General features: G+C 37.3%; 2 protein-coding genes across 2 annotated transcripts in view; both read right to left on the reverse strand.

Moving 5' to 3' along the window:
- aopep (aminopeptidase O (putative)) overlaps positions 1–21,141 on the reverse strand; it is a 106,511-nt gene extending 85,370 nt beyond the window's left edge. The window contains exons 1-6 of the mRNA XM_016468482.1: positions 21,064–21,141; positions 18,299–19,191; positions 17,100–17,266; positions 16,851–16,995; positions 15,556–15,822; positions 561–750 (exon numbers count right to left, since the gene is read on the reverse strand). Coding sequence (XP_016323968.1) covers positions 561–750; positions 15,556–15,822; positions 16,851–16,995; positions 17,100–17,266; positions 18,299–19,038 — 1,509 coding nt within the window. The 5' untranslated portion in view covers positions 19,039–19,191; positions 21,064–21,141. The remainder of the gene's footprint in view (positions 1–560; positions 751–15,555; positions 15,823–16,850; positions 16,996–17,099; positions 17,267–18,298; positions 19,192–21,063) is intronic.
- Positions 21,142–21,380: 239 nt separating this feature from the next.
- The window catches only part of LOC107674496 (dedicator of cytokinesis protein 8-like), a 49,281-nt gene continuing 44,845 nt past the window's right edge, over positions 21,381–25,816 (reverse strand). The window contains exons 44-46 of the mRNA XM_016468477.1: positions 24,672–24,778; positions 23,699–23,869; positions 21,381–22,360 (exon numbers count right to left, since the gene is read on the reverse strand). Of these exons, the coding sequence (XP_016323963.1) occupies positions 22,309–22,360; positions 23,699–23,869; positions 24,672–24,778 (330 nt within the window). The 3' untranslated portion in view covers positions 21,381–22,308. The remainder of the gene's footprint in view (positions 22,361–23,698; positions 23,870–24,671; positions 24,779–25,816) is intronic.

Consider the following 25,816-nt stretch of genomic DNA (forward strand, 5'->3'; position numbering starts at 1 on the left):
CCCTATAGCGCCATTTTGGAGAGTATCACATACGTAAACAACGTATGCAACGTATGTATGCGGATGTTTTTTACGTTCAGATCAGATGTTGTTTATGTATGTGATACTCTCCAAAATGGCACAATAGGGTGACGCGGAGGAGACGAATTGTTGAATAAAGTCGTTATTTTTGTCTTCTTTGCGCACAAAAAGTATTCTCGTAGCTTTGTATGATTATGGTTGAAGCACTGATGTCACATGGATTATTTTAACGATGTCTTTACTACGTTTCTGAGCCTTGATCGTGTTAGGATCCTTGCTGTCTATGGGAGGGTCAGAGAGCTCTCGGAATGCATCAAAAATATCTTAATTTGTGTTCCGAAGATGAACGAAGGTCTTATAGGTTTGGAACGACATGAGGGTGAGTAATTAATGACAGAATTTTCATTTTTGGGTGAACTATCCCTTTAAGATGCTTTTTGCTGTTTGAGAGGTGACAGGAAGAAAACAATGGATGGGAAATGACCCAATCTTAGATTGGATGCACATAAGCAGTCAACGATTCAACTTTATCGCAATACCTTCTGAACATGGCTCCAGAATACATCCTCTAAATAAGTGGCAAAACCCTCGCTGATCCATTCTTCCGTCCAGTCCCGTGCTCCGATGGCCAGCCCAAACCAAGAATGAGCAATTTCGTGGCACAATCTTGCCCCACAGAGATTCCTCTCACCCGTTAGCACGCTTTGAGACAGGAACACGATATGTGGACTAAAAAACATGAGAAATCACAGTTTATTTTCTTATGTAAAGAAGAAACTTGAAAAATAGACTAGGATTGAACATCATGGCTGTATTTGGTCTACTAACAAATCACTGGTTATAACATTACTGCGGGTGCTGAGAACTTGGAGCTCTGACTTCAACTCTGATCTAGTTATATAACATGTTATAAAACTCAGCCACCCTGAAAGAACATCAAAGTGTGGGATTTTCTCTCCTGTAGACAGACTGTCGTTAAGGAGGTGGAGCCCTCAGCCAAAATGAGGCCTGTTTGCTGCCAGTGGATTTCAGAGTAGCCACCCGTGCCGCACCCTTCACCAAACAATCCGGGTGCGTTTGCTAATAGCAGCAAATTACAAGACGTAAAACTGTCGTCAGATGTTACTGTGACAAGTTCCACTACGAAATGTGCTGAACGACAACACTGTAAGCTGGAAAAAATGTCCACTGGAAGATAAGGCTCTTTCTTTCAACTGTTTAAGAAAAAAAACATGACCTCAGGATTCAGACTGCACATAAAACCAGATGAAATATGGTATTGTTTGCCTCCTCACCCGAAATTACCTTGAGTGACCTTTTCAACCAGATAGCTTTGTGTGTTTCGTACAGCAAATGGGCTGTTATCAAGACCATGTTTCAAACAAAGTTCCTACGAGTCAGGAAAAACAAACCCGTTTCTTTTGTGTCCTAAGGCTTCAGCTCAGCCACATAATGCTTTTCAAATGTGACGCATACCGCAATAGATAGCCGCAAGCACTTTTTTCCCCTCGCAAAATGAACCTGATAAAATAATCTGAGAGTTTTATGAATGTCTTTTTACCTTTTGAGCCAGATGTTCACCTTGCCTGGGTCTGGAAAGAGTTTTTGTTTTCATCCTCACTGTTGCTTTCTTTACACAATGACCACAGCAACCAGCAGGAAATCAATAAAAAAAAGGTTGGCCTTGACTCTTGAGTTGAAGGTGGCAGGCATGCCTTTCATTCACACTGTTATTGCTCCCTAAAGTCATTGATATGTTATTTTAGCGGGACTCTGTGTGCCTTAAGAGTTTTCTCTAAAATAGAGCTAAGGGACTTAGAAAAAGCACAGTCTCTGGATATAGATGACAGAAAATGCCCAGCGCTGTTAAGGATAAGTGTTAAACAACAGAATCTTATTCTTTAAAAGTGGACACTGTCCAAATGCCAGAAAAAGGGATTTCTTCAGCAGCTACAGAGCCTCTCTTTCACACGTGGAGCACCAGAGTCTGTTTACTAACCATCTGATGCATATTTCTCACAAAACTGAAAGTAGTTTCCCACTATAGCAAGCTCTAAACTGACTGGCTAACATGACACAACTTCCAAGAGTAAGAGGATTTTTTTTTATGAGTCCAAAATCATGTTGACAAGGTATCAGGTTGACACAACTAATGATGAACTAATCACTGGATCTGCCTAAATTTGCCAGATGGACAGACAGACAGATAAATGGATAAATACATATTGTAGATAGATTGTGGGAAGTGAATTAAAGTTAATCCAAAACTGAACTACACAGGTTCTCCTTTACGGCGCACACAAGCAAGCACAAGTACTGTATATCAATAAACCACTGCAACAATTCCTGGAAGATATCTTTACTGAAAGACAGAGGAATCACGTCCTTTCATCCAAGAACAGGATATCACCACCTGCCCTGTAATTACCAGAGGAAACACTGAAAGTGGAATGTAATGGTTCAGATTTCAAAATCATCGTCATACTCCTCTCAATGTGGAATGTCAGATTCAAGGAGGAGGAAAACTTGGTGGGAACAAATCGTTTCCCATCTACATTGAACCTCATTGTTTATTTGTACCCTGTCTAATAGCATTTTCTTTTTCCAGTAAAAATACCTCAATATACAATATAACAAGATTTTATGCTTGAGAAGCAAAACTGCTTAGAGAGATAATTATGTCGATTCAGTATGACTTTTTCCTTCTGTGGAATACAAAGCAATATTGGACCCCATTAATATTCATTGCACAAAAACAAAACCTTCTTTTGTGTTCCACAGAATAAAGTAAGTACTCGGCTTTGCTTAAGATACTTTATTTAAAGACTATATCTAACAAAAAACATAACATAACATAATTCATGATATATATGATCCTGGACCACAAAGCCAGTCATAAGTAGCATGGGTATATTTGTAGCAATAGCCAACAATACATTGTATGGGTCAAAATGATCCATTTTTCTTTTATGCCAAAAATCATTAGGATATTAAGTAAAGATCACGTTCCATGAAGATATTTTGTAAATTTCCTACTGTAAATATATCAAAACTTCATTTTTGATTAGTAATATGCATTGCCAAGAACTTCATTTGGACAACTTTAAAGGTGATTTTCTCAATATTTAGATTTTTTGCACCCTCAGATTCCAGATTTTTAAATAGTTGTATCTCGACCAAATACTGTCCTATCCTAACAATCCATACATCAACAGAAAGATTATTTATTCAGCTTTCAGGCTATGTATAAATCTTATTTAGTCCAAGGGGAATTCATTTTATCTAAAATGAGTCTAATCTTTCCATTGACCTTATTGAGGACAAAACCAGAAGGCCAAACGTGGTCATACACGCAAATGAGATGATGTAACAAACGACTGCATGTGCTTCAACAGCTGTACTGTTGTTTGTCTATACAGAGACCTGTTGCACAAAGCTGGTTTCAGTTTTTACCCAGGTAAGTTTGTGTTCAGTTTAAGCAAACTCTGAGTTTATATAATATATTCATATAATTATTATATCAAATGGCAATTAAATTTGCATTTAAATTAATTTAAATATATACCTACAAATAAGATTTAATCAATAAAGCTTTTAAAATTACTAAACTTATGTATTTTCTTTTGAGCTCTTTGTGAAACTATATAAATGAATAAATTCAGTTGATTCATTTGCATAGTCATATATTTTCTTTCTGCTGCCTTCTCAAACTCCTGCCTTGTAAATGTATATAAATGTATTATATTTTTAATAACGACATCTCTTAATCTTCAGCAAGTGAATTGCGCACACTCTCACGAGAAGTGAATCAAACTGACGCTCTCCATGTTTCACGTGATTGGCTGTTTGCTGCACATGACACACTTTCAGGAGCATGCCAGAGTTAATCACAAACTCTGAATCAACCCCGAGTTGACAGAGAACGGTTATACTGATCATTGTGAGCCCGATGAACCTGATCTAAACCAGGCTTGATCTGTTTGGTTTTGTCAACTCTAAACCTACTCTGAAACTCTGAGTTTGTTCAGCTAGCTTCATGCAACAGGCCACAGTACTTTTTTACAGTACTGCTGAAGCAAGATCTCATAACTGTCCCACATCCTTCCAGTTGTGAACTGGAGGAAGACCTTCAGCAGAAGTGGTGATGACTGGAACATCATTTCAACCTTGACTCATTAGTTTTTAACAGTAAATATTGCACACTCATGAACCTAGTCATGCTACGGTATTATACAACTAGGCATATGATATTTAAGCCTTTTTTTGTATGAAACTCAAGTTTGCTTGAACAGACTTCTAAACAAACTTGAAAGCAACCGCTGAGTCAATAAGCGGGCTTCTATGCACTTTAAAAAGTTCAATTTTAGTCAGGCTAAAACAATAGTTTGCCTTTTTTAAATGTAATGTAAATGCTTTGCAAAAACCAGACTGGCATAATTTCAGATTAAAGTGAGACTAAATGACCTAGATAACGCAATGATGCTCATCATCGTCCTCTACAGTATGAATACACATTGATCAAATCAAAATAATTGGCTTATGAGCTGAATATGAGTTTAATGCTTCAATGCAGTGTGTCATGTATACATAAAGGGATAGTTCACCCAAAAATGAAAATTCTGTCATCCTTTACTCACCCTCATGTTGTTCCAAACCTATATGAGTTTCTTTCTTATGTTGAACATAAAAGAAAATATTTTAAAGAATGCCAGTAGTCGAACAGTTGATGGTCACCATTGACTTCCATAGTATTTCTTTCCCTACTAAGAAAGTCAATGGAGACCAGCAACTGTTTGGTTCTTCAAAATATCTTCTTTTGTGTTCAGCATAAGAAAAAAAAAACATGTAGGCCTACAGGTTTGGAACTACATGAGGGTGAGTAAATGATGACAACATTTTCATTTTTGGGTGAACTATTCATTAAGACAGCAAACCCACTGCAACTCGATTACAACTGTGCATGTAAACATATACGGTAACACTTTACTTGAAGGGGTGTGCATAAGACTGACATGACACCTTCATAATCATGACATGACACATGTCATGAATATGAAGGAGGTTTTATGCATGTTTATGACAACTGTCATTAAGTTTCATTCGCTCAGTTATGTCATTTTTAATGCAAATATGAAATTATTTGACCTAACCCTACCCCTACCCTTACCCCTAACCATAGCCCATAACAAAGACATCTCAAACAATGTCATCTTTGCATTAAAAATTACATAACTGAGTGAATGACACTTAATGACAGTTGTCATAAACATGCATAAAATACCTTCATATTCATGACATGTGTCATGTCATGATTATGAAGGTGTCATGTCAGTCTTATGCACACCCCTTCAAGTAAAGTGTAACCACATATACTTACTGACATGAAACTGTCATCAATGCATATTAGACTCTAAAAAGCCAAAAAGGTAAGAACTCTTCTAAACTACATCATACAGTGAAATAAACAAAACACTAAAGGGCACCAACCTCCAACAAATGGGTAGTTATACCCCTGAACCCAGATCATTAACCACTAGGCAACGACCAACCCCCAATGAGAAGTCTATGAGCTAGTGCAGTTTCAGACATTCAGAGCCATATTTATCATCACCTCCCGTCTCCTCAAAGTGGCTCTACTAATGTGCTGGCTGCGCTCATTCATTCTATTTGTCTCTTATTTAATTTCCCACTCTCCTCAGTCTGATTGCATGAGCTTATTATAGACGGAAAAACCTGGAAGAACCTCGCAGAACAAAACTGATCTACCACAGTCCCTTTTCTTCCTGGCTTTCAGGCTTTAATGGGTGGTATTCCTGTCTAGACTGTAGATTAGCTAGTGGGGCTGCAAAATGAGGTGTAATTCTCTCTGTAGGCCCTGTGGGGCTCCTTTTGCACGCCAGTCCTTTTTAGGGCAGATCACATGTGTCAAACATGAAATCCTGAGAATAAATACCCACACAAGAGGCCGCTGCTGTGGCGAGACTATCAGGATTTGTAGCATACGCTCCGTGAAGCAAGCACAGCCTGCTACAGATCACCACAACAATGCAATCCATATGTAGACGTTCTACCAACCATACGAGTGGGAAATCTGGAAAATAGACCCCCGCTCGCATCGCTGACGATGTTTATCGCGGAGTGCCTCATGGCACCATTTTAACTTGATTGCTCCACATTAACGTTTCAGAGGCTTGCTGAGGAGTGTGTGTAAACAGAGCTGGAGGCGCTCATCAGCGCCAGAAAGACCATCCGGACTGAGAAGCAGCAGCAGATGTTTATGCAAAGCTTACAGTGTGTGAGGCCCCATTATCTGAGCTTCCTTCCAGTGTTCAAAGCTATATTATGAATGAAGTCACTGGTCGAGAATGCAGTTTTCTGGCACGTGTGGAATGCAGGACACAGAAAAGACAACATGAAATCAAACTTGACCCTGTTTGCTTTCTTAATACAAATGTTTGTTTTTGTAAGCGTTGATAAAAATATATTAGCTTATTTCAAGACCGAAACAACTTTGCTTTTCAGCTTATGTCATCAGACTGAAGTATTTTTCAGTCTCTTTAGCTTTACCGACCATGCTCCATTGTACTGTTCCATTTTAGCATCTGTGGCACTCAGCTATAAGAAGCACAAAGTGCAATTTCAAAGCTTTCTTTTCAGGAATAAAATTTAAAAAAAAAAGACTAAAGTAAAAAATGACGGTCAAAAAAAACATTGGTAAATAAAGTACATACTGTACAGTACTGTAGAGTTAGGGATGAAACAATGCACTGTTGAAAATCGATAAAAAATAATATGTATAATATGTAACGATGTAAGTCGGTTAAATTAATCTCGATATGAATGTATCTCTACAGAGAACGGACTGTCTTCATAAATGTTTATATGGTATTTTCTTTTAATCTTGCCTCTGTATAATGCATAATATTTATAAGCACAGCACTTTTGTTTACAGCGGCAACCAAGAAACGCTGTACTGCCGTTGTTCCATAAGCGCCACCTGCTGTCAGAGAGTGAATTTTGCATTTTCATTCAGCCTGGCTGCTGTTATTGTTTTTTTTTTTCAGATATTTTATGTAGCATAATTTAACAAAACTAAAGTCAGACCATTCTGTTTTTGCTTCAAATTTATACAATCTTATTTAAATAAAAAAAACTGCTCATGCTGCATATATGCAGCATCTTTGTTTAAATTGTGATTAAAATGCAGTGGTTGCCTCTAATTTTAAATAGAGCACAGACAAAGCCTTAGTTTGGGATTTCAGAGAGATTACTTTTTGATTTGGGATTTGTTTTAAAATTTCAATTAAATTTTGTAATTTGCCATATTTCAATTTCACAAAGAAATATGCAGCATTTTGTCTGAGAAATAAAAGGACACCTTTTCATTTATAGTTTGTCTTAAATCTAATTTTGTTCAAAAAATAATGAGAAAATCATATTGTGAAATCAGTATCGTGAAATGAATATCATGAATCATATTGCATTGGGAGTTGAGTGAATCGTTACATCCCTACATAGAGCATATCTGTATTATTTAATGTAATATTTCATTGTTACATTAAATAATGAAATAATATTTTGAGTGTGTGCTCAAATATGTGGAGTGCCAACAGCCTACATACAATCAAGTCTATATAACTTTAGCTGGTTATCCACAATGTCAACATTTCTTGCTTCTGAATGCTTTTGTGCATCTCTCTCTGGGTTTTATCCTGACTCCACGGGAAGGACGATTAGCTCAAATCTAGCAATAACACCCTGTCCTAGTCTGCTACAGACTTCTAAAGATTCTCTGTTCTTAGATTTGTTATATTTGTGTCTGGTCGGAGGTCTGAGGGAAGAAAGGCGGGTTTCTTGGCTTGGAGAATCAGATTAAATGCAATGGCAGGCACTATTACGGTGTCATCGAGTGATTCAGTATACACATAGCAGGGACATCTGCCCAGTCTTTGAATGGGCTCATCCATTCTGGATTTTTGTATGGTAGATGCTCCTCCAGGGATGCTGGGTAATGGCTCTCCACCTCACACTTTGCTCTAGTTTACCAGCTTCTACTGCCACTCCTACTGCCTTAAATCAGACCCAGGGCCAAATAAACTCTCTCTGTGCCATACAGATTTGATTAATTTAGACGCACGTTCTGTCTCACACAGCAATATCCATTTGTTTTCCTATATGGCCCAGCATTTACAGTGGAGAATATGAGTCTGGTCTGAAACCACACCAAGGAAGACAGTTTTTGGAACAGTTTGAAGACAGTGACAGAGATGAAGACAGTTTTTTCTTCATCCTGTCAAATGAAGAAGTGGCGGGTAAATAGGAGTATGACTCAGGCTGGACTTCCAGAAAGGGGTTAAGTTTGAGACCGATAAAGCAAGGAAGCAAGGGCCCCTGATAACAACGCAGAAATGTAGTACTAATAACAACCTGCTTGCTAAATCGGATGCTGCTTATTTACGTTTAAAGAAAAATGAAGGAATTTGCAGCACACATAGATCCAGACGGGGAGATCAGGAAACTGAAAAAGCGCCTAATGAAGTCAAAACAGCCTAATAAAGACAAAAACCGTAGAACTATGTCTGCCTTTTAAACATGCTTCCCTGTTCTCCAGGTGCAGGCATGCTCTGAATTCCTTCACTCACGGTGGCTTTTGTGCACACACAGCCAAACGAGGGACAGAAAACCCTCTCTGTGGACTCTCGGCAGAGAAAAACATCTCATCCTTGACAATTTGATTAACAGCTGTCTTTCGTGCCAAAGTCCCCCTGGTCTGAAAGACGCTCTCTGTCACACACTTCTTAGGTTACTCAGCAATCAGAGAGGAGTGAAACAAGAAAGTGAAGCGAGAGAGAGAGGGAGAGAGAAGAAAGAGCGAGAGAAAGGGCTATTTAAGTGGTGTTATCTCAGCCTCCCGAGCTCCCTGGCTAGTCCAGCACATTCCAAAAGCTCATTCATATCCGTCGTCCACATTATGCTCCGCACCCAAGGGACTCCACTTTCCTTTCCCCATATGGTCATTTTAAGACTGCAGGAAGAGCACGTCAGCAAAGAAATGAGCTTGGAGTTCATGCAATCCAGATATTACCTGTAAACACACACCACAACAAAACTAAAACACCTCGAAAATACCCTAAAAACCTAAGCCAGTCTCCAATTACAAACAGAAGTAATGTTGAAAAGTGGCACTACTTCATTGTTTGAGACATTCATTTGTGGCCCAATCAGAACATCTAATCAGTCCTTCCCTCGCGGAGGAAAAGCATATAATATTTGAATAGGCACAAACCAATTTCAACAACCAAAGGCAGAGGCAGCCTGATTATAATGAGAGCATTTCATGCAGCCGCAAACTTACTGATATTAAAATGTGAGACTACATTTAAATAATGTTTTTGCTTTTTCATTACCCTCGGTCCACATAATGCCTGTTATTCAGAACTGCAAAATCCAATAATTTGCCGTGCTGCTGTAATCTAACATACTCTAGTGAGTCAGAACGTAAGAAGGATGATTAATTTGCCCTTAAACATTTCGAATCCCAAATTTGCCGTATGTGGGTGGTGCATATTTCTGAGAGGGAAAATTTGTATATTGTTCATCTTTGAAGAGTTTACATAATCATAACTGCAATGAATAGCAAAATCACTTTAAAGCAAATTTGTCCTACTCTGCGTATAAATGTACTGGAAAGCGTGTGAGTGCAGTAACCTCTGATTAACCTTGAATATCCCTACCTTCAGCAGCTCTTGAACAGCTAACATAGCACCTCAGGGAAACAGACCCAAATTTCTTCTTTATTCCTTCTGTTCAATTGCTGAGTACCTGTTCAGGTGATGAAGAGTATGGTCTCCGCCAAGCTGAAGCTCTCTGGGCAAAATGTACCACCTGCTCATTCCTTCAGCTCGAACAAATAAAAGTCTACCTGAAATACATTTCTGCCCCCAAAACTGCTCAAATCCAGATGGAGCAGATAATTCACTCATATACTGTACAGTAGAGAGACAGTTGTGACAATTCTGATTTAAAAGCAGTGGTGTAATGTAACCAAGTAATAATATTTCGTTACAGTACTTAAGTATTTTTTTGGGGAGTATCTGTGCTTTACTTGAGTTTTTATATTTCTGCCAACTTTCACTTTTACTCCACTACATTTCCTCATTAAAATGTATACTTTTACTCCGATGCATTTCCCAGAAGCATATTCGTTACTTACTACAAAATAAAGTCAGAAGAACACAGACTGCAAGAAAGCAGGTTAGAAGAATCAGTGGTCTGGCGTCTGCAAGTGACTCCTAAAAACACATTTGCTCATGTGCAAACAAGTGCGCACACAACCGCGGATGATTTCATTTTCCACTCTGTGTGAAACTGGTGTGTGCTGTGCGATATACTGCGATATTATGGTAAGTGTTGTTGTAATGATGTGCGATCTGACTTTATCGATTATATCACAAAATCACACAGAGAGTGCACGCATGTGATTAGTCTATATTAAAATTCAAAATTCAAGGTATTCTAAATTGTAGATGGCAAAAATGCTTCTGTATGCTTTTTTATACTTATATAATTTAATATAGTTAACTTAATATCACACAAAGAGTGCCGTTTTTTCTCCAGATATCAGCATGATAACAAATGTAATAATCATTTAATACAAGTTTAATAACGTTAGCATTAAGTGACTTACATTTGTATGCCTGTTTTTGCTCAATTTTGCCAACGAAAATAGTTGCGAACAAAGATCACAGCGCTGTTTTGCGTCTCTGAGCAATGGACCGTGTTTACTTACTGAATGAATCCGCTTTTTGAACGAATCGGTTGAATAAAGGATTCAGTGATTCACTAATTAACACAGTCAAATGCTTTGTTCCTGAATGAATCAGCCGTTTGAATGAATCGGTTGAATCTCAATGACTCACTCATTAACAGTCACTTGCTGTCACCTACTGGCGGTTTTAAAGTCAAATTTCGACCATTTTTTTCAGGTTTTAAATAATTTCAAATCTCAGTATTCAACGTTTTATGTTAAAAACAAAACATTATTTATGCATCTGTAACTGCAGGTTAAATGCATCCATGTCCCATCTGAGATACATTAAACTGTAAATGCCATTGCAGATGCAGATTCCAGAAATGTTTTCTTACGTTGGAATGAAAGACACTATAAGTACTGGATGAAGTGCTTCTTATTCTTACCCAAAGATACAAAATGGAAGAAAGAGTTCAAACTGAACACAATCTTGCTACTCAAGCTGTGTATGCTATGAACATTTTTTTTTTTAGATATATTTATTTGCTCCTTTTCCATTTCGCATTTTCTTGTACTTTTACTTTCAATACTTAAGTACGTTTAATATTTAAAAAATACTTTTCATACTTTAGTACCATAAATATCACATACTTTAAGACTTTTACTCAAGTAATATTCTAAACGGTGACTTCAACTTCTACCAAAGTCATTTTCTGGTAAGATATCTGTACTTTTACTTGAGTATGGCTTTCAGGTACTTTATACACCACTGTTTAAAAGTTAATAAAAGTTAAGCTGAAAGAAAGAACAGCATTTGTGGCATGATGTTGATTGCCAAAACAAATTATTTCAGTACTATACATTATTGTCGCTATAGATTTTAACCTTGCTTTAATTTAAAGGGATAGTTCACTCAAAAATGAAAATTCTGTCATTAATTACTTACCTTCATGTCGTTCTAAACCCATAAGACCTTCGTTCATCTTCAGAACACAAATTAAGATATTTTTGATATATATTTTTTTTTCTGACTCTGCAAAGACAGCAACGCAACTACCACGTTCAAGGCCCAAAAAGGTGGTAAGGACATTGTTAAAATAGTCCATGTGACATCAGTGGTTCAACCGTAATATTATGAAGCTGTGAGAATACTTTTGGTGCGCAAAGAAAACAAACAAAAAAAACACTTCATTCAACAATTTCTTCTCTTCCCCATCAGTTTTCGACGCGCATTCACTGGAGTACCACGGTGCATGCGGAGGTGTCTATGGAGGGTCAAAAAGCTCTCGGATTTTATCAAAAATATTGCAATTTGTGTTCCGAAGATGAAAGAAGGTTTTACGGGTTTGGAACGACATAAGGGTGAGTAATTAATGAAAGAACTTTCATTTTTAGGTGAACAAACCGTAAAATTTTTGTGGTAATCAGCCACATGTCCTGTCGAATGAGCTAAAGTAAAGTTGCAATGATTCTGGAATCCAACTTAAAGTTTTAACATTTTTAAGGCATGTTCTGCATATTTCTTCTAACTCACTCTTCAGATCATTCCGGCTCTTTGGGTGCTGGTCCAGACCCCTTCATAGTTCTGTCAGAGCTAACAGGCTATATAAGGTCAACTGCTAGTCTCAACAGCAGAGTAATTGCTAAGTAATTGACCGAGATGAGCTATTTATACAGTGTAAAAGTACACAAAATGCACCTTAAGTGGGTTGGAAATTACTCATAAGAATGTCTGGATGAATAATACTGAGCAGGAATTCCTTTAACCTATCTCTCTATACAAGTTATTCATGTGGACACATTTGAATCTCTCGTGGTGTGCTTGCCTTACCATACAGCAACAATTCAGCGATGACTTAATACATACTTTGGCAGCTGCAACAATACAGTTTTAGATCCTAGATCAAAAGTAGATAAAACTATTACCCACCTACTGTCACTGAACACCTTACATCATTGACAAAGTGTGGGAAAACACAATGAAATGGGTTTTCTCTGAGATCTAGAAACCCTCAGTTTAGCCAAAAAGCAGCCGATGCCCATATTTGCACATCTGGCACATGAAGTATTCCAACTATGTCCTGCTGTGGCGTAAAAGAGGTGTTAAGGGACAGAAAGTGACCACCTTCAAAGTTGAGGAAAGTGCTGTGCCCTTACTCTGAAGATCTGAAGATACGAGCATCTCGTGTTTACGTCATCGTCTCGTAGCCGACAAGGCCTAGAATCAACCCTATGTGATCGGTCAGCTACACAGGATGGAAGTGTGATGATGTTCCTCGCAGAAATATTTCCTCAAGCTTCAAAAAGCCTGTCATCAGATTCAAGGATTTCACAAATCAGATTCGGAGGAATCGAGCCAAGAATAACGTCCCAGTGGAATTGCTGTTTTTTTGCACTGGAACAGCAGTCATTCGGGTATTTGGGAGGAAGCACAGCACACACTATCAGGCCTGGCCTTTCTTGACTTCTTAATCTTTACTTCCTTCCCTCCAGAGAACCACCAGCAGCACCGCTGCTACGTCTAAAGCCACAGCTGCAAATTAACAAGCATGATATAAAAGCAGATATTGGCTCGGCCCCAAGGATTTGGGCCCACATACTTCCCAATTTTCAGATTAAACAGCTCCCGTCTCTGAAGTGGTTCCAGGAGCGAAAGGCTTTTGTTGCTGGGAATAATCCACACATCCTCTCCAACTCCTGGGGGATCAGCATCTCAAAGTGCCCCTCTCCTGGCCAAAATGTACTTTGTTGATTACTCTTTTTTTGCTCTGATTTGGGCTTCAAGAAAGGCCTGGAGGACTGTACCATTCTATAGAGAAGGGGCAACTGTCTGTCTCCTGCTGTGACCCATACAGGGCAAAGGAGAGGGAAGATAAGTATCCGTTTCTCTTGCACACAGACATATTTCTGTCATCCACTGGCAGTTATCGCAGGGCGGCTAATAAAACCGGCTAGTCTCCAGATCGAAAAAAAATCCTGCAGTCCTGTGCTTCACATTAGCTCAAGCAGAAAGGGAGTACCTAATTCAGGAAAAGAAAAACAGAGGAGTGACCACTGTTAAGATGCATGCCCAGTGCTAATTAGAATGTGACATTTTCTCTAAGTGAATGGCTGGAACCAGCCTGGGGCACCGGGTAATGACCTCATATCCTGTGGAATACTTATTCCTGGACAGGGAGATGGTGGGAAATACGGGAAGACCTGTGGTCACCCTGAGTAAGTTAGCCAAATTACTTTTCTTTTACTACTGTTTACTTATATCCAAAGCGGTTGCTTCACTGGAACTTGCACAATGCCTGAAATTCCATATCAAATTCTAGTCAAGCACTGATTTGAAGAAAACACAAAGCTTGGTATACTGTAAACACAAACAAAACACAGTGCACACACACACTTCATTGAGCATTTCCTGAGTAGTGACCTTCCTGAGCAGTGTAAGGAAAATGAGCTTCACTGCTGCCATTTAAACAGATCCAATAGGTTCTCAACACCCCAAACCGCCCACACTACTAAACAAACAGCATGGTTGGCCAAAAAGAGCATTTAAATCGGTCAATTCATAAAAACTGGGGCATCCTGGAGGGCAATGCCCAAAGGCCAAAAGGGAATTAGTGGGAACAGCTGCCAAGCGATGGCTTGATATTCAGAGTACTTGATTTCTGAAACCTCTGCTTTGCAGACTAAATAATGTTTTAGTTTACTGCTGCTGATGAGAAATGAAAACATGTTCTTATGCAGTATTAAGCAACATGCAACTGAGAGGGAGTGTGCAAAAACTGGCGAAAACCAATATAGATGCAAGTTTAGTTTTCACTGACAAATAACAGAAAAATATGTGGTGAAAACATGTTTTAAACAAACAATTCATCCAAAAATTATAATTTCATCCTCATTTTGTTGCACATCTGTATGACTTTCCATGAAAAACAAAAGGAGAATCTGAGAAAAATGTCCTGATCGTTGTTTGCAATAATCTTAAAGGTCCCATGGCATGAAAATTTCACTTTATGAGGTTTTTTAACATTAATATGAGTTCCCCTAGCCTGCCTATGGTCCCCCAGTGGCTAGAAATGGCGATAGGTGTAAACCGAGCCCTGGGTATCCTGCTTTGCCTTTGAGAAAATGAAAGCTCAGATGGCCCAATCTGGAATCTTCCCTTTATGTCGTCATACGGGGAAAGGTTACCTCCCCTTTCTCTGCTTTGCCCGCCCAGAGAATTTGGCCCGCCCATGAGAAAATGAGCTAATACCGTGCGAGGCGAGCGCAATATTTTATTTTCCTCGAGAGACATCATGGCTTGCAAACGAGCGAAGCATGGCAGTTGCCCCGCCTCTCTCCTCCTCATTAGCATTTAAAGCTACAGACACAGAAATGGCACGTCCTAAGGAAAGCTCATTGTGGGACTGGCTCGTAGTGGCTGAAATTCTGCACCAAGGCTGAATTTCGGGAAAGAGACTTCAGATACAGTACTAGGGACCACTTAGGCCTATATAAAAGCATCCAAAAAGCAGCATGTCATGGGACCTTTAAATAATGATGAAAGGAATGCAATTCTTTGCCAAAAAGCTTCAAAAACTTGGAATAAAGTGTATGAATTTTATGGACCACCTTTATGTTATGATTTTCTTCTGCATTTTGTCTTTTGTTGTTTAGAAAGTTCCAGTACCTATTTATTGTTATTGCACAGAAAAAAAAACATGACATTCCCTTACGAATGCTGCATGCTACAGATTAAACAAATATTTTTACTTCAGATTCATATTTAAGAGAAATGCGGCATTTACCTGGCCATGCCCAGACTGGAGAACCCTGAAGGAACAATGAGCACATCTAGACGTGAGAATGGATGGACACCAAGAACAGAGTGGGCCGCAGTCAGACAGAGAGGCAGTAGGGGTAAAACCATGTCATTTGCCTTCTGCAGGTGGCAGGGTGGGGTAAATACCCGGTGAGGAATAACAGTCTGAGCCCTGGCAGCACTGACCATGAAGCGACAGGGATAATCCATGTGGGAGCAAACATATTGCTGATCATCATTGTCCAAAGAAAAACTGCAATACAGAGAAAGATGCAAATATTCAAGCAGAATACCCTATAAACGATCAACTTTTAGGCTTTGATTCAGCATACAGTAAAAGAAATACTGCACTGAAGATGCCATGTCTAGTTTTCTGTCAACTGCACACAAGAAATATCACAGTGTCAATATATCTTGTAAAGATGGCAATAAAAAGTTACATATATATGCAAGAAACCAAAGACAAATCACAGTTTAGTATGCAAACAGATGTGAGAAAGAACACCAATAGCAATGCAATATGCAAATATTGATGACTGTCGGTTCCATTTAGAATGCATAATATTTTATCAGCATCATCACTATATATCATCAAGCATGTTTTGGAAAGATTTAAGCGGAACATTTCATACATCTGTGAATTTCAGACTTGAAAAAGAAACAATTATCTTTTCATTTTGCACAATTCTGCATTTGTTTTATCATTGTATTTACTCAAGATTAATATGGAAGGATTTATTAACAGAAAATCTGGGTGCATGTTTTCTGTATTTTATATGTTTTTGTTCATTTTCAGAAAGACATTTTGGAAGGTAAAAAACAATATGCAATTATTTATTTTACACAGAAAATACGGTACCATAGAAATGCACTCTTTGCTAACCAAATTTCTAACATTTTATAAATAACTTCAAATTATACATAAACCCTTTGGAACAAACAAAAGAAGCATTTAAAACATTGAATGTTTAAAAAGCACTGAAATCTATGCAACTTTTTGTCTGGTAGTTAATGTAATTTTTTTTAGTGTAGCCTAATAACTGGACTATGTAATACCTCTTGTTCTTCTGGCATGTAATTTTTTATTTATTTTTTTTAAATCTATTTCATTGGGATATTTTGAAATCTGTAAAAAAAAAAACTTAAATAATAAATATAAATAAACTGTAAAATATGCTAAAATAAAATTAATAATAGGGCCTATATCTATGTTCTCCAAAAACTACAAATGAGTCTAAAAGTCAATACTTATCTATATTGACATTTATCATAACAAGATACCTGGGTTCTTTATCGTAAGGTTTGTCTGTTTTTTCCACCTCAAAGTTGGGATGTTTTACTCCAGCCTCTAGCCATTGCCCCACCGCTATGGTAAAGGTAGAGGCTGGCATTGGCATTGTAACATAATAATCCCACTGCAGAAAACCTGAACGGAGTAAAGAAAAGACTTCAGCATTTTCCATAATAAAATTAGCACATTAAATTACACCTCCGTGACTCTGAAGTGCTGAGTAAGGGTTTTAACTGTACCTGTGTCCGCAGGCTTAGGAAAGGCTTGATTTTCACCACTCATTACAACAGTGTAATCACACGGAGCTCTCACACGCGCCTGCCACGTTGACATGGCAACAGGTGGCTCCTGGCACGGGAAGAGGGCTCTGTTGTTGATGGGCGAGCCCATGGTATATACACAGCATCTAAAAGATAAAGATGTGGCATCAGAATATCCTGGATATGGTTGTGTGTGGGTCGAACTGGGTGAAAATGGACTCTTTATCGCGATATTCATTTGAACTCTTTAATTTGAAAAATATGGATTATTAAAATGCCATTTAATTGTCCATATTTTACTCTATTCCTGTATACAGTCCAACGTCAAAGTAAGTCATAGCCTAATATTACCTAAGCTTACATTTCGAGTTGAATGTGATGAGATAAAACGGTTGCAGCAGTAACAGTGAAATGATAACAAGAAAACACTATTAAGTTTTTTTTCTTCGCTGCCAGTATGTAATGACAAACTCGTTCAAACCGATATTTTTAATGATTCATTCAAAAAAAAGTTGTTTGAATCAGTCTGACGAATTCCTCTTTGGATTAACTCTTTAAAACAACAGTTTCTGAATCAACATCGTTGTATCAATTATATTTTATAGCCTACACAGATAGTCCTATATTTATCTAGAATCATTATAATAGAATGTCGATTAGCGTTTTCTGCACCGCTTTTTTTTAATTTACAGTCCCACGGCAAAATAATTATTATCATTTATTATTATTAATCCTCTTCGTCCCACGTGGGATAATTAATATAATGCCAAGAAAATAATTTCTATTAAGTTGTCTTCGCGGGTTGCTGCCATAACATACAGCGTGATAAATGTAGTCCGACTCACAAACAAATGATTCTTACAAACGGTTCTTTTTATAAGCAAATGTAGTCCGATTCATGAACAAGTGACTCGTCCAAACTAATGAACCATTTGAATCATGATTTAATTAGGCTACAGTTTGTTACTATTTGTGTGTATGTACTGTACATACACACGTGTAGAAGCCAAGAAGGCTTTTTTTTATCTTAGTTAAAAATATTTATAACAGATTTATGTCCAAATTAATTTGAATTACATTTAGTTGAACCAAGAGCTTGTGACTCTAGGAAATGTATGAATATAATCCAACCATAGTTGTGGGTGCATGTAAATATCTACACATGGTTGGTAGCCTACCTGCCATCCTGGTCTTTTGTCCACCTCACAGAACCACCTGTGAGCTTAGTTTCATACCATATTCTGACAGCACGTGGGAAATCATGAGGGGCACAAACCCCTTCCTTCCTGATCTGAAGACTCCACCGGTCTGTGTGGAACCGTAGAGGTTGGGCATTATGAAGAGTAGGAGAACGGCTGCACTGGACGTATAGCTCATGCTGCAGTCTCCAGCAGACGGAAGGCATAGAGACCAGCCTTTGTACCAGACTGGATGACGGATGATCTGTATTTGCATGTTGTTGGTCTACGTCAAGTTTCTTTAAATCAGGTACTGCAGTTACATCCAACTCTTCCACTTTTGACACCGTCAGGTCACAGCAATCCAGCACCAAGGTGAATTCTTCACTCTCTTTGCCCCACAAGACACTACTGACATCATTTCCTCCACACAAACGTGATGGTTCCTCAGGGGGTATCACCTTATTTGGCTCAGGTGTGATGGGAGAACTTGCGTCATGTTTAGATGACACCTGAGATATGTTTTGCACTGGTGTGTTTGATATAGATCCTGGTTCACCTTGTTTGCTGGAAACCACACCGGGCTCCAGAAACAGAACAATGCTGCCACCAATGACCTTCCTTTGGAAGTGAACAGTCAGGTCAAGAACATAGTGTCGGACGAGCATATGGTTGGTGTTAGCCCGCAGGGGCAGGTCATCTTTATTCGGATCCAGATCCAGACCGCGGTTACTTTCCATATCTTATGGGAATATTCTTTAGGCAGGAACAGATCTTTAAAACCAGACTGAAATATCATTAGGAGTAATATAAACGGAATGCTATTTGTAAAATAATTCCGTCTCTTAACTTCTGTTATTGAGTCTGCATCTGGTCCTGAGGAATTTAATAGCCTGTAATTATAAATGTTAAAGAAAATGTTACTTCAATGAATCTATGTATGGTAAACACTCAATCACAGCATTAATCTGTAATCATAATACTTTAGATAGACCTCTTAAATAACATAGATATCCTCAGGCCATCGTACATTCTATTATTCGGTAGCATCCTAAATAATTACATGGGTAGTTGGCATGAACTTTCAAGCAGGGTGACATGCTATACTTTTAAAACTATTTTGAACAAGACTTTTATCTTATATAATTATAATGTATGCAGTTTTGTATAACCTATTAACTGGAATATTAAATTGTATTGAACATTTGAACAGAACTACTTCAAGGAATAGTTCATCAAAAATTCCAATTGTCAACATTTAGCCTACTCACTTTCATGTTCCAAACCTGTTTGGCTTTTTTTTTTCTTTTGTGAACCATAAAAAGATATTTTGAAGAATGTTGGTTACGAAAAATTAAGAGTATAAATGTTTGTGTGAACTATCCCTGTAAGTTCATTGTACATCTAAATATATGCTGTAACTTTAAACAAACTTTCCCCTATGCCAATACATCATTTTTAAACTAAAATCTTGATGGTTAAAAAAGTTTAAAAGGTCTATCCTATTTCTTAACTACCCAAATAAATGTTTTACTAATAACAAGAAGAATATTCATTTCTATATTTCATTGTCTTGTAAGGATAGGCTACACTCAGACCTTTGAAGTGTACACTTGTGTTCTCTTCCATGCAAAGGGGAAATTTAATAAGAGGTGCTTAAAGTGACAATTTATAACCAGAGGCCCATAATCAGGTGTTAAATCACTCACACATAGACACTTCCATCAAACAACATAAATAACCCTTAAGTTAAATACTACTCTCTGGGTGATGACTAGGCAATCCACTCATATTCATTCTGTCTTCATAGCAGTAGTTCTCAATACTGGAGTAACCCAGCACTGCACAGTTTGGATATCTTCCCCAGAGCTGTTCAGTTTGTGGTCTCGAAACCTTGAAGGTTTTCGAGCCATAGGTACTGTCTGAAATTTCCTATGGATTTTTATAATGTTTGATTGATTTAGGAGTAGTATATACTCTGTAGTTAACATTACTTGAGGAGACTTCCAAGTTTTCTTATATTAAAAGGATGTGTGCTTAACAATTGTAGTCTAAATTGAAACTTCTAAGAAAGAGTTATGAATGGATGATACTGTTAGCCACAAGACAGTGACACCATGGTAGATGTAGTACGTCCAGATAACATTCATACTCAGGGCGTCGCTAGCAGGTAGATATGTGGTGAAAATATAGGGGCCCCAGACGATTTTGGTGCAACCAAACATATGCATGAATGAATGAAAAATATTAATCACATAGATTTAGAAAGTCGTTTTTAAGGTGTAGCCTAATTCATATTTTACCCTATTTCAAATATCATAGGAAACTGTGGAGAACCCTTAAGGAATTAGCCTACAAATTGACGTCACGATTAATCAGCTCTTTAATCTTATTAAAGATAACTTCTTAATTAACAATAGAAGGTTCAAGACCAGAATTTGCGGGGAAACATCCAAACTTTGAAGAGTTGGATGACTTCAGGACCAGAATCGAGAAGAACCTTACTTCCACAGATGTGCACATTTAAAGCGCGTGAGATTCGAATGCAGTCAAACAGAGGGTTAAAAACTTATCAACAAATCAGCTTTAATACACTCTAATAAAGCCACCTCAGTTATTGAAGTGAGAGTCCAGGTTTTCTTTTCCGACTCTTCTGATTTGCTTACAGTAGAACATGCAACTGACAATTAGCTGCAATAGCTGGTTTGCACCGCAGCAATATAAAGCTAAGTCATTTTATATATACCAAGAGTTGTTTCACGAACCTGTTCCTCCCTGTGACAGTACTACAACGCTTAAAAGCCGCCGAAACGCCGTCTCATGCGATATGCGTCATCATGCAGCGACAGGAAGCTGAGCTGGATCTCATAAGGATTTACCTGAGTTCTGACTGAATCAAAAATGCCACTGAATTATAGTTTATAATGCAAGAATAGATCTAAATAATGCTTTTTAAGTCAAAATAATATTTCTCAACACAATATTACTGCACAACAGGTATAAGATTGTAGCTTTTTAAGGAAGTGCATTCAAATTTCATTGACAAAAATATTTATTTATTTATTTGTATTTATTTAGTGCTTTTCGAACAGAAGTAGTCTAAGTTGAAATTGCAATGACCTATACGTTTAATAAAACCAACAAACTGTTCTTATAGTTTTCAGAGCAGTAATATGTAACAGATGTAATGAAGCACTGGAAACAGAAACAACATATAATATAAGCTTATGTGCAGTGCACTTGTAAATTGGAAAATAAAAAAATAAAAAGAATAAATCATTAATTTGACACAATTTCCAGTTATTTAAGAAACAGGAGGCAAAAGTAAACATTTGATGCACTCTTACTCTGCACTTTTAACTGGTGCTGTTCTTTTATCTCTGTAAACCTGATTTACTTTTATTCTGATCTGGTCTGGTCACATTTTAAGAGCTAAATATTCTCTATAAATAAAATAGAACTATATATACAAAACTGTATCTTGTAAATCTCTGCAATTACAATATACATAGAACAGGACAAACAAAATATTAGCTCTATGTAAACATACATTATACCGATAACTGTCCGTTTTGTCAATTTTTTACACTTTTAACACTTTCAGTGTCTTTGAAATATGATCAGGTTTTCTGTCTTGAAGCAGTTAATTTAAGGTTGTAGATTTGTTCCTCACATGTAACATGTCTGTTAGTTAAGAATATAATATATGTAGTAGCATACTAAGGAAGATTCGAACCATATCCAGAAAAAGTAAAAACAAACAAAAAAAAATGACTGGCTGAGGTTTTTGTTCTAAAAACAATTATAAGCAAATAAAGTTCTACATCCCTTAAAATCTATTCCTTATATACAGTAATATAGAATACAACAATCTGTGATATTTTCAGGGGGTTTCAACGCAGTGCATAAAACTCTGCTCGAGTCATCTAATTATCAGCTGACGGAGCTCTTGTTTCCTGGCACACTGCAACATCCTTCCCTTGATATCCTCTGGAGATGTTCTCTTGACATCATGAATTTTCATCTTGTGTCCGACGGAGGCTCTGCCGTTTGAAGGAATCTCTGTTACAAACACAGGAGGGAACAGGAGCTTAAGCAGCGAATGCAATGTTAGAAAGAAACTCCACAGAAAGAGCTGCAATGCGAAAGAGGAGTGCTAAAAAAAAAAAAGTCGTCCATATTCACACAGTCAGTGTTTGGTATCGTCCAACTCTCAAACTGTCCCGAATATAAAGCAGCATACAGGAGTAAATAGAACAATGTCTGGATGAACAGATAAGCAAAGTCAGTCCTGTTCTCTATGTTGAGATTAGAGAAAGAAAGAATGAAAATGATGAATTCTATTTTGTGTAAATATTATGATATTTTATATATAATTATTTATTTGTATTATTTTATTTATGTATTTTATGTATATTATTCTGTTATAGTTTTATCTATTATATTATTATATATTGATTATATTATTTTCAGCTCTTTTGAACCTTCTATTAAATAATCCTGAAAAAAGTATCATATTTTCCTCAAAATATTAAGCAGCATATCAAATAACAAATGTTTCTCAAGCATCATATCAGCATATCAAAATGATTTCTGAAGAATCACGTGACACTGCAGAGTGGAGTAATTGCTGCTGAAAATTCAGCTTTGCCATCACATGAATAAATTACATTTTAAACGTATTAAAATAGAAAACATTTTTTAAATTGTAGTAATATTTCACAGTATTTCAGTTTTCACCGTTTCATTTTCAAATAAATGTAGCCTTGGTGAGCATATGAAACGTATTTCAAAAACATCTTACCAAACTCAAATCTTTGAGAAACTTTTTTTTTCAGTCAATAAATACACACACACACCTCTACTTTCTGCCATTTGTATAACCTGGGAAAGGTTGACAGCCCTAGCATTAATGACTGACAGCAAATAATATCCCACTAAACGTCCGTCTCATGCCAGACTACTGTTGCAACAACTAGTTTACATTCAACCTTGCATTGAACCTTACATTGAACCTTCTTTTAAAATCTGACATTGATAAACCTTTATTAAGAGAATATTTAGCACTCCACACAGGACTGACAACTGTATTCTACTGCTGTGTGAACAAAGTCAGTGAGACTCACACTTAAAAAGAATAGTTCACCCAAAAATGAAAAATTTGCCATCATTTACTCACCCCCATGTCTTTCCAAACCCATATCCAACTCCCCATAAATCTTTTCCAAACAAACTCCAAAATAAAAGCACCACAAATGCAGTTCATAATGATAGCATCTTCAGGTTTGGCTGAACTATTCCTTTAGCACCGATTATGGAAATACTACTGAACGCGAGAGAGAATTTCCATCATTCACTGATTGCCGAGTCAAAGATCAAGTGTAGCACTAGTGGGTGTACCTATTCTCGATGCGAGGTTTGATGATGGGCTTGTAGAGCTCAGGGATCTTTCTCTCCAGCATGGGCCTCAGGTTCTCTCGCAGTTTGTTGTAGTTTTTCTTCATCTCCTGCTGGTACTCCTTCTGATCAGGAGTAATGAGTAGCTTGTTCTTCTCAACGGCCTGTCCACACCTGCAGGTACGCAATCACAACAGCATTAGCCAACACAAGAAGCTCGACAGAGCACCAGATGATGAATAATAAGTGCAATTAGCTGCATTTGGACAGAACTAGGCAAATGAGTTTGATAGGCATACTCAACAGTTAGTTTTATTCCCCAGAAGAACTCGTTCAAAGGCAAAAAGCCACAAAGGGAACATTGAGGAACATAAAACTGTGCTCTGGATCTGTTTCCTAAATGAATTTTAAATTGTTCTAGATCTTTCAAAATATGTCTTTTGAGAATTAGTAGGCTATAACGTCTTGGCATAAATAATGGTAACTTGGCTAGAGAAGGATTGTGGCAGCCTGGATGGATTATGGAGAAAAATAAACATATTTTTTAAACTACAGTAAATATTTGTCTGCACGCTGGCAGCAATCAAGGCCCAGAATCCAACATGAACTATTCGTCTGTAAAAAGCAATATGTAATACTTCCACACAAGTTGTATACATCCTGGGAAAAATCCCTGTATTCAAAAACTTAATTTGTTTCGAGTCTTGGTTTAAACATTATGATGATTATGCAAAGCAAATGCAGCTGGGTGACATTAAGACGGGTTTTCTCCGCTTGCGGAAAAGCCCCTCGGGTGTCTTACATCCAAGTATTTCAGCGAACTTTCAAATACAGAACTTTAAACAAACCAATCACTATAAAATAAAGATACTTCTATATCTCCTTTGATCCTCTGATGGAAAACTTGCTTCATTCGATCACATGTCACTGAAAAGATTACGTTGATATCTCTTTTCAAATGGAAGTGGCCACTCACCGCAGTATGAACTCTTTGAAACACAAACGCAGTTTGTTGTGATGACGGAAGAGCTTGGGGTCTGCTGGGATTTCATTCAAGAAGACCTGGGCCACCTCCAATGGACCCTGCAGAGACACACAGAGTGAGAAAAGGAAAGAAAAGGCCCCCCCCTCTCTCCCACAGCGCTAGCAGAGAAAATGAATGCTTCATCCAATGGAGGCCACAAGGTAAAGTCAACACATAAGGGAAAGATCATGAATAAGTCTTTGTGTGAGTGATGTCACTGTGGAGCCAGGAGCAGAGGCATTGCCGTGCTCTTTGTATGTAGCTTCTCCAAAGGGCATTTATCACGTAACCGCAGCCGTATCCAGAGGATTTGGATATGTTTTAAACTTGATTAGTTTTGTAAACTGTCACTCTGGAGCTTCAGATTTTACTATAAATATAGAGATGCTGGGAGCATCCGTATGAATCCCTACAATCCTAAGATTTACATTACTCTTCTATACTGTTCTTATATTAACTAAAGTATTCAAAAACCACACCGGAGATGTGCAGTAGAACAGGCATGGAGGGAGACTGGGTGGCTGGATAAGTGACGGAGCCAGTGTTTATGTCAAGGGATCAAAGTTTGGTTGGTTTGCATGGGTCTGTTAGCCCCTGCTGGTAGATGTGGCAATTACAGTACATCATATGGACCCCCAAATACAATCTTTGCCCTCTGATGGTTATTTAAAATGAGCAAATAACTAAAGAAATAATATTATATATACAGTACATATATATATATATATATATATATATGTGTGTATACTGTGTATATTTATTATGTATATATAAATACAAACACATGCATGTATGTATTTAAGAATAATATGTAGTTTATATATTAAATATATATCTATATAATATAAAATATAAGAATATGAATATATAAATGTATAAATGTAAGTATTTTCAAAACATATACTGTATGTGTGTGTATTTACATATACATAATATACACAGTACAAATACATATATAATGTAAACAAAAACTTTTATTTTGGATGCGATTAATGGTGATCAATCGTTTGACAGCACTAAATATATTTAGTGTTTTCAAACGATTAATCGCATCCAAAATAATTACAAAAAATAATCGTTAATAGATTGACAGCACT

The sequence above is a fragment of the Sinocyclocheilus anshuiensis genome, unplaced genomic scaffold (assembly GCF_001515605.1).
Source record: "Sinocyclocheilus anshuiensis isolate Anshui unplaced genomic scaffold, SAMN03320099.WGS_v1.1 scaffold1214, whole genome shotgun sequence".
In the NCBI taxonomy this organism is placed as follows: Eukaryota; Metazoa; Chordata; class Actinopteri; order Cypriniformes; family Cyprinidae; genus Sinocyclocheilus; species Sinocyclocheilus anshuiensis.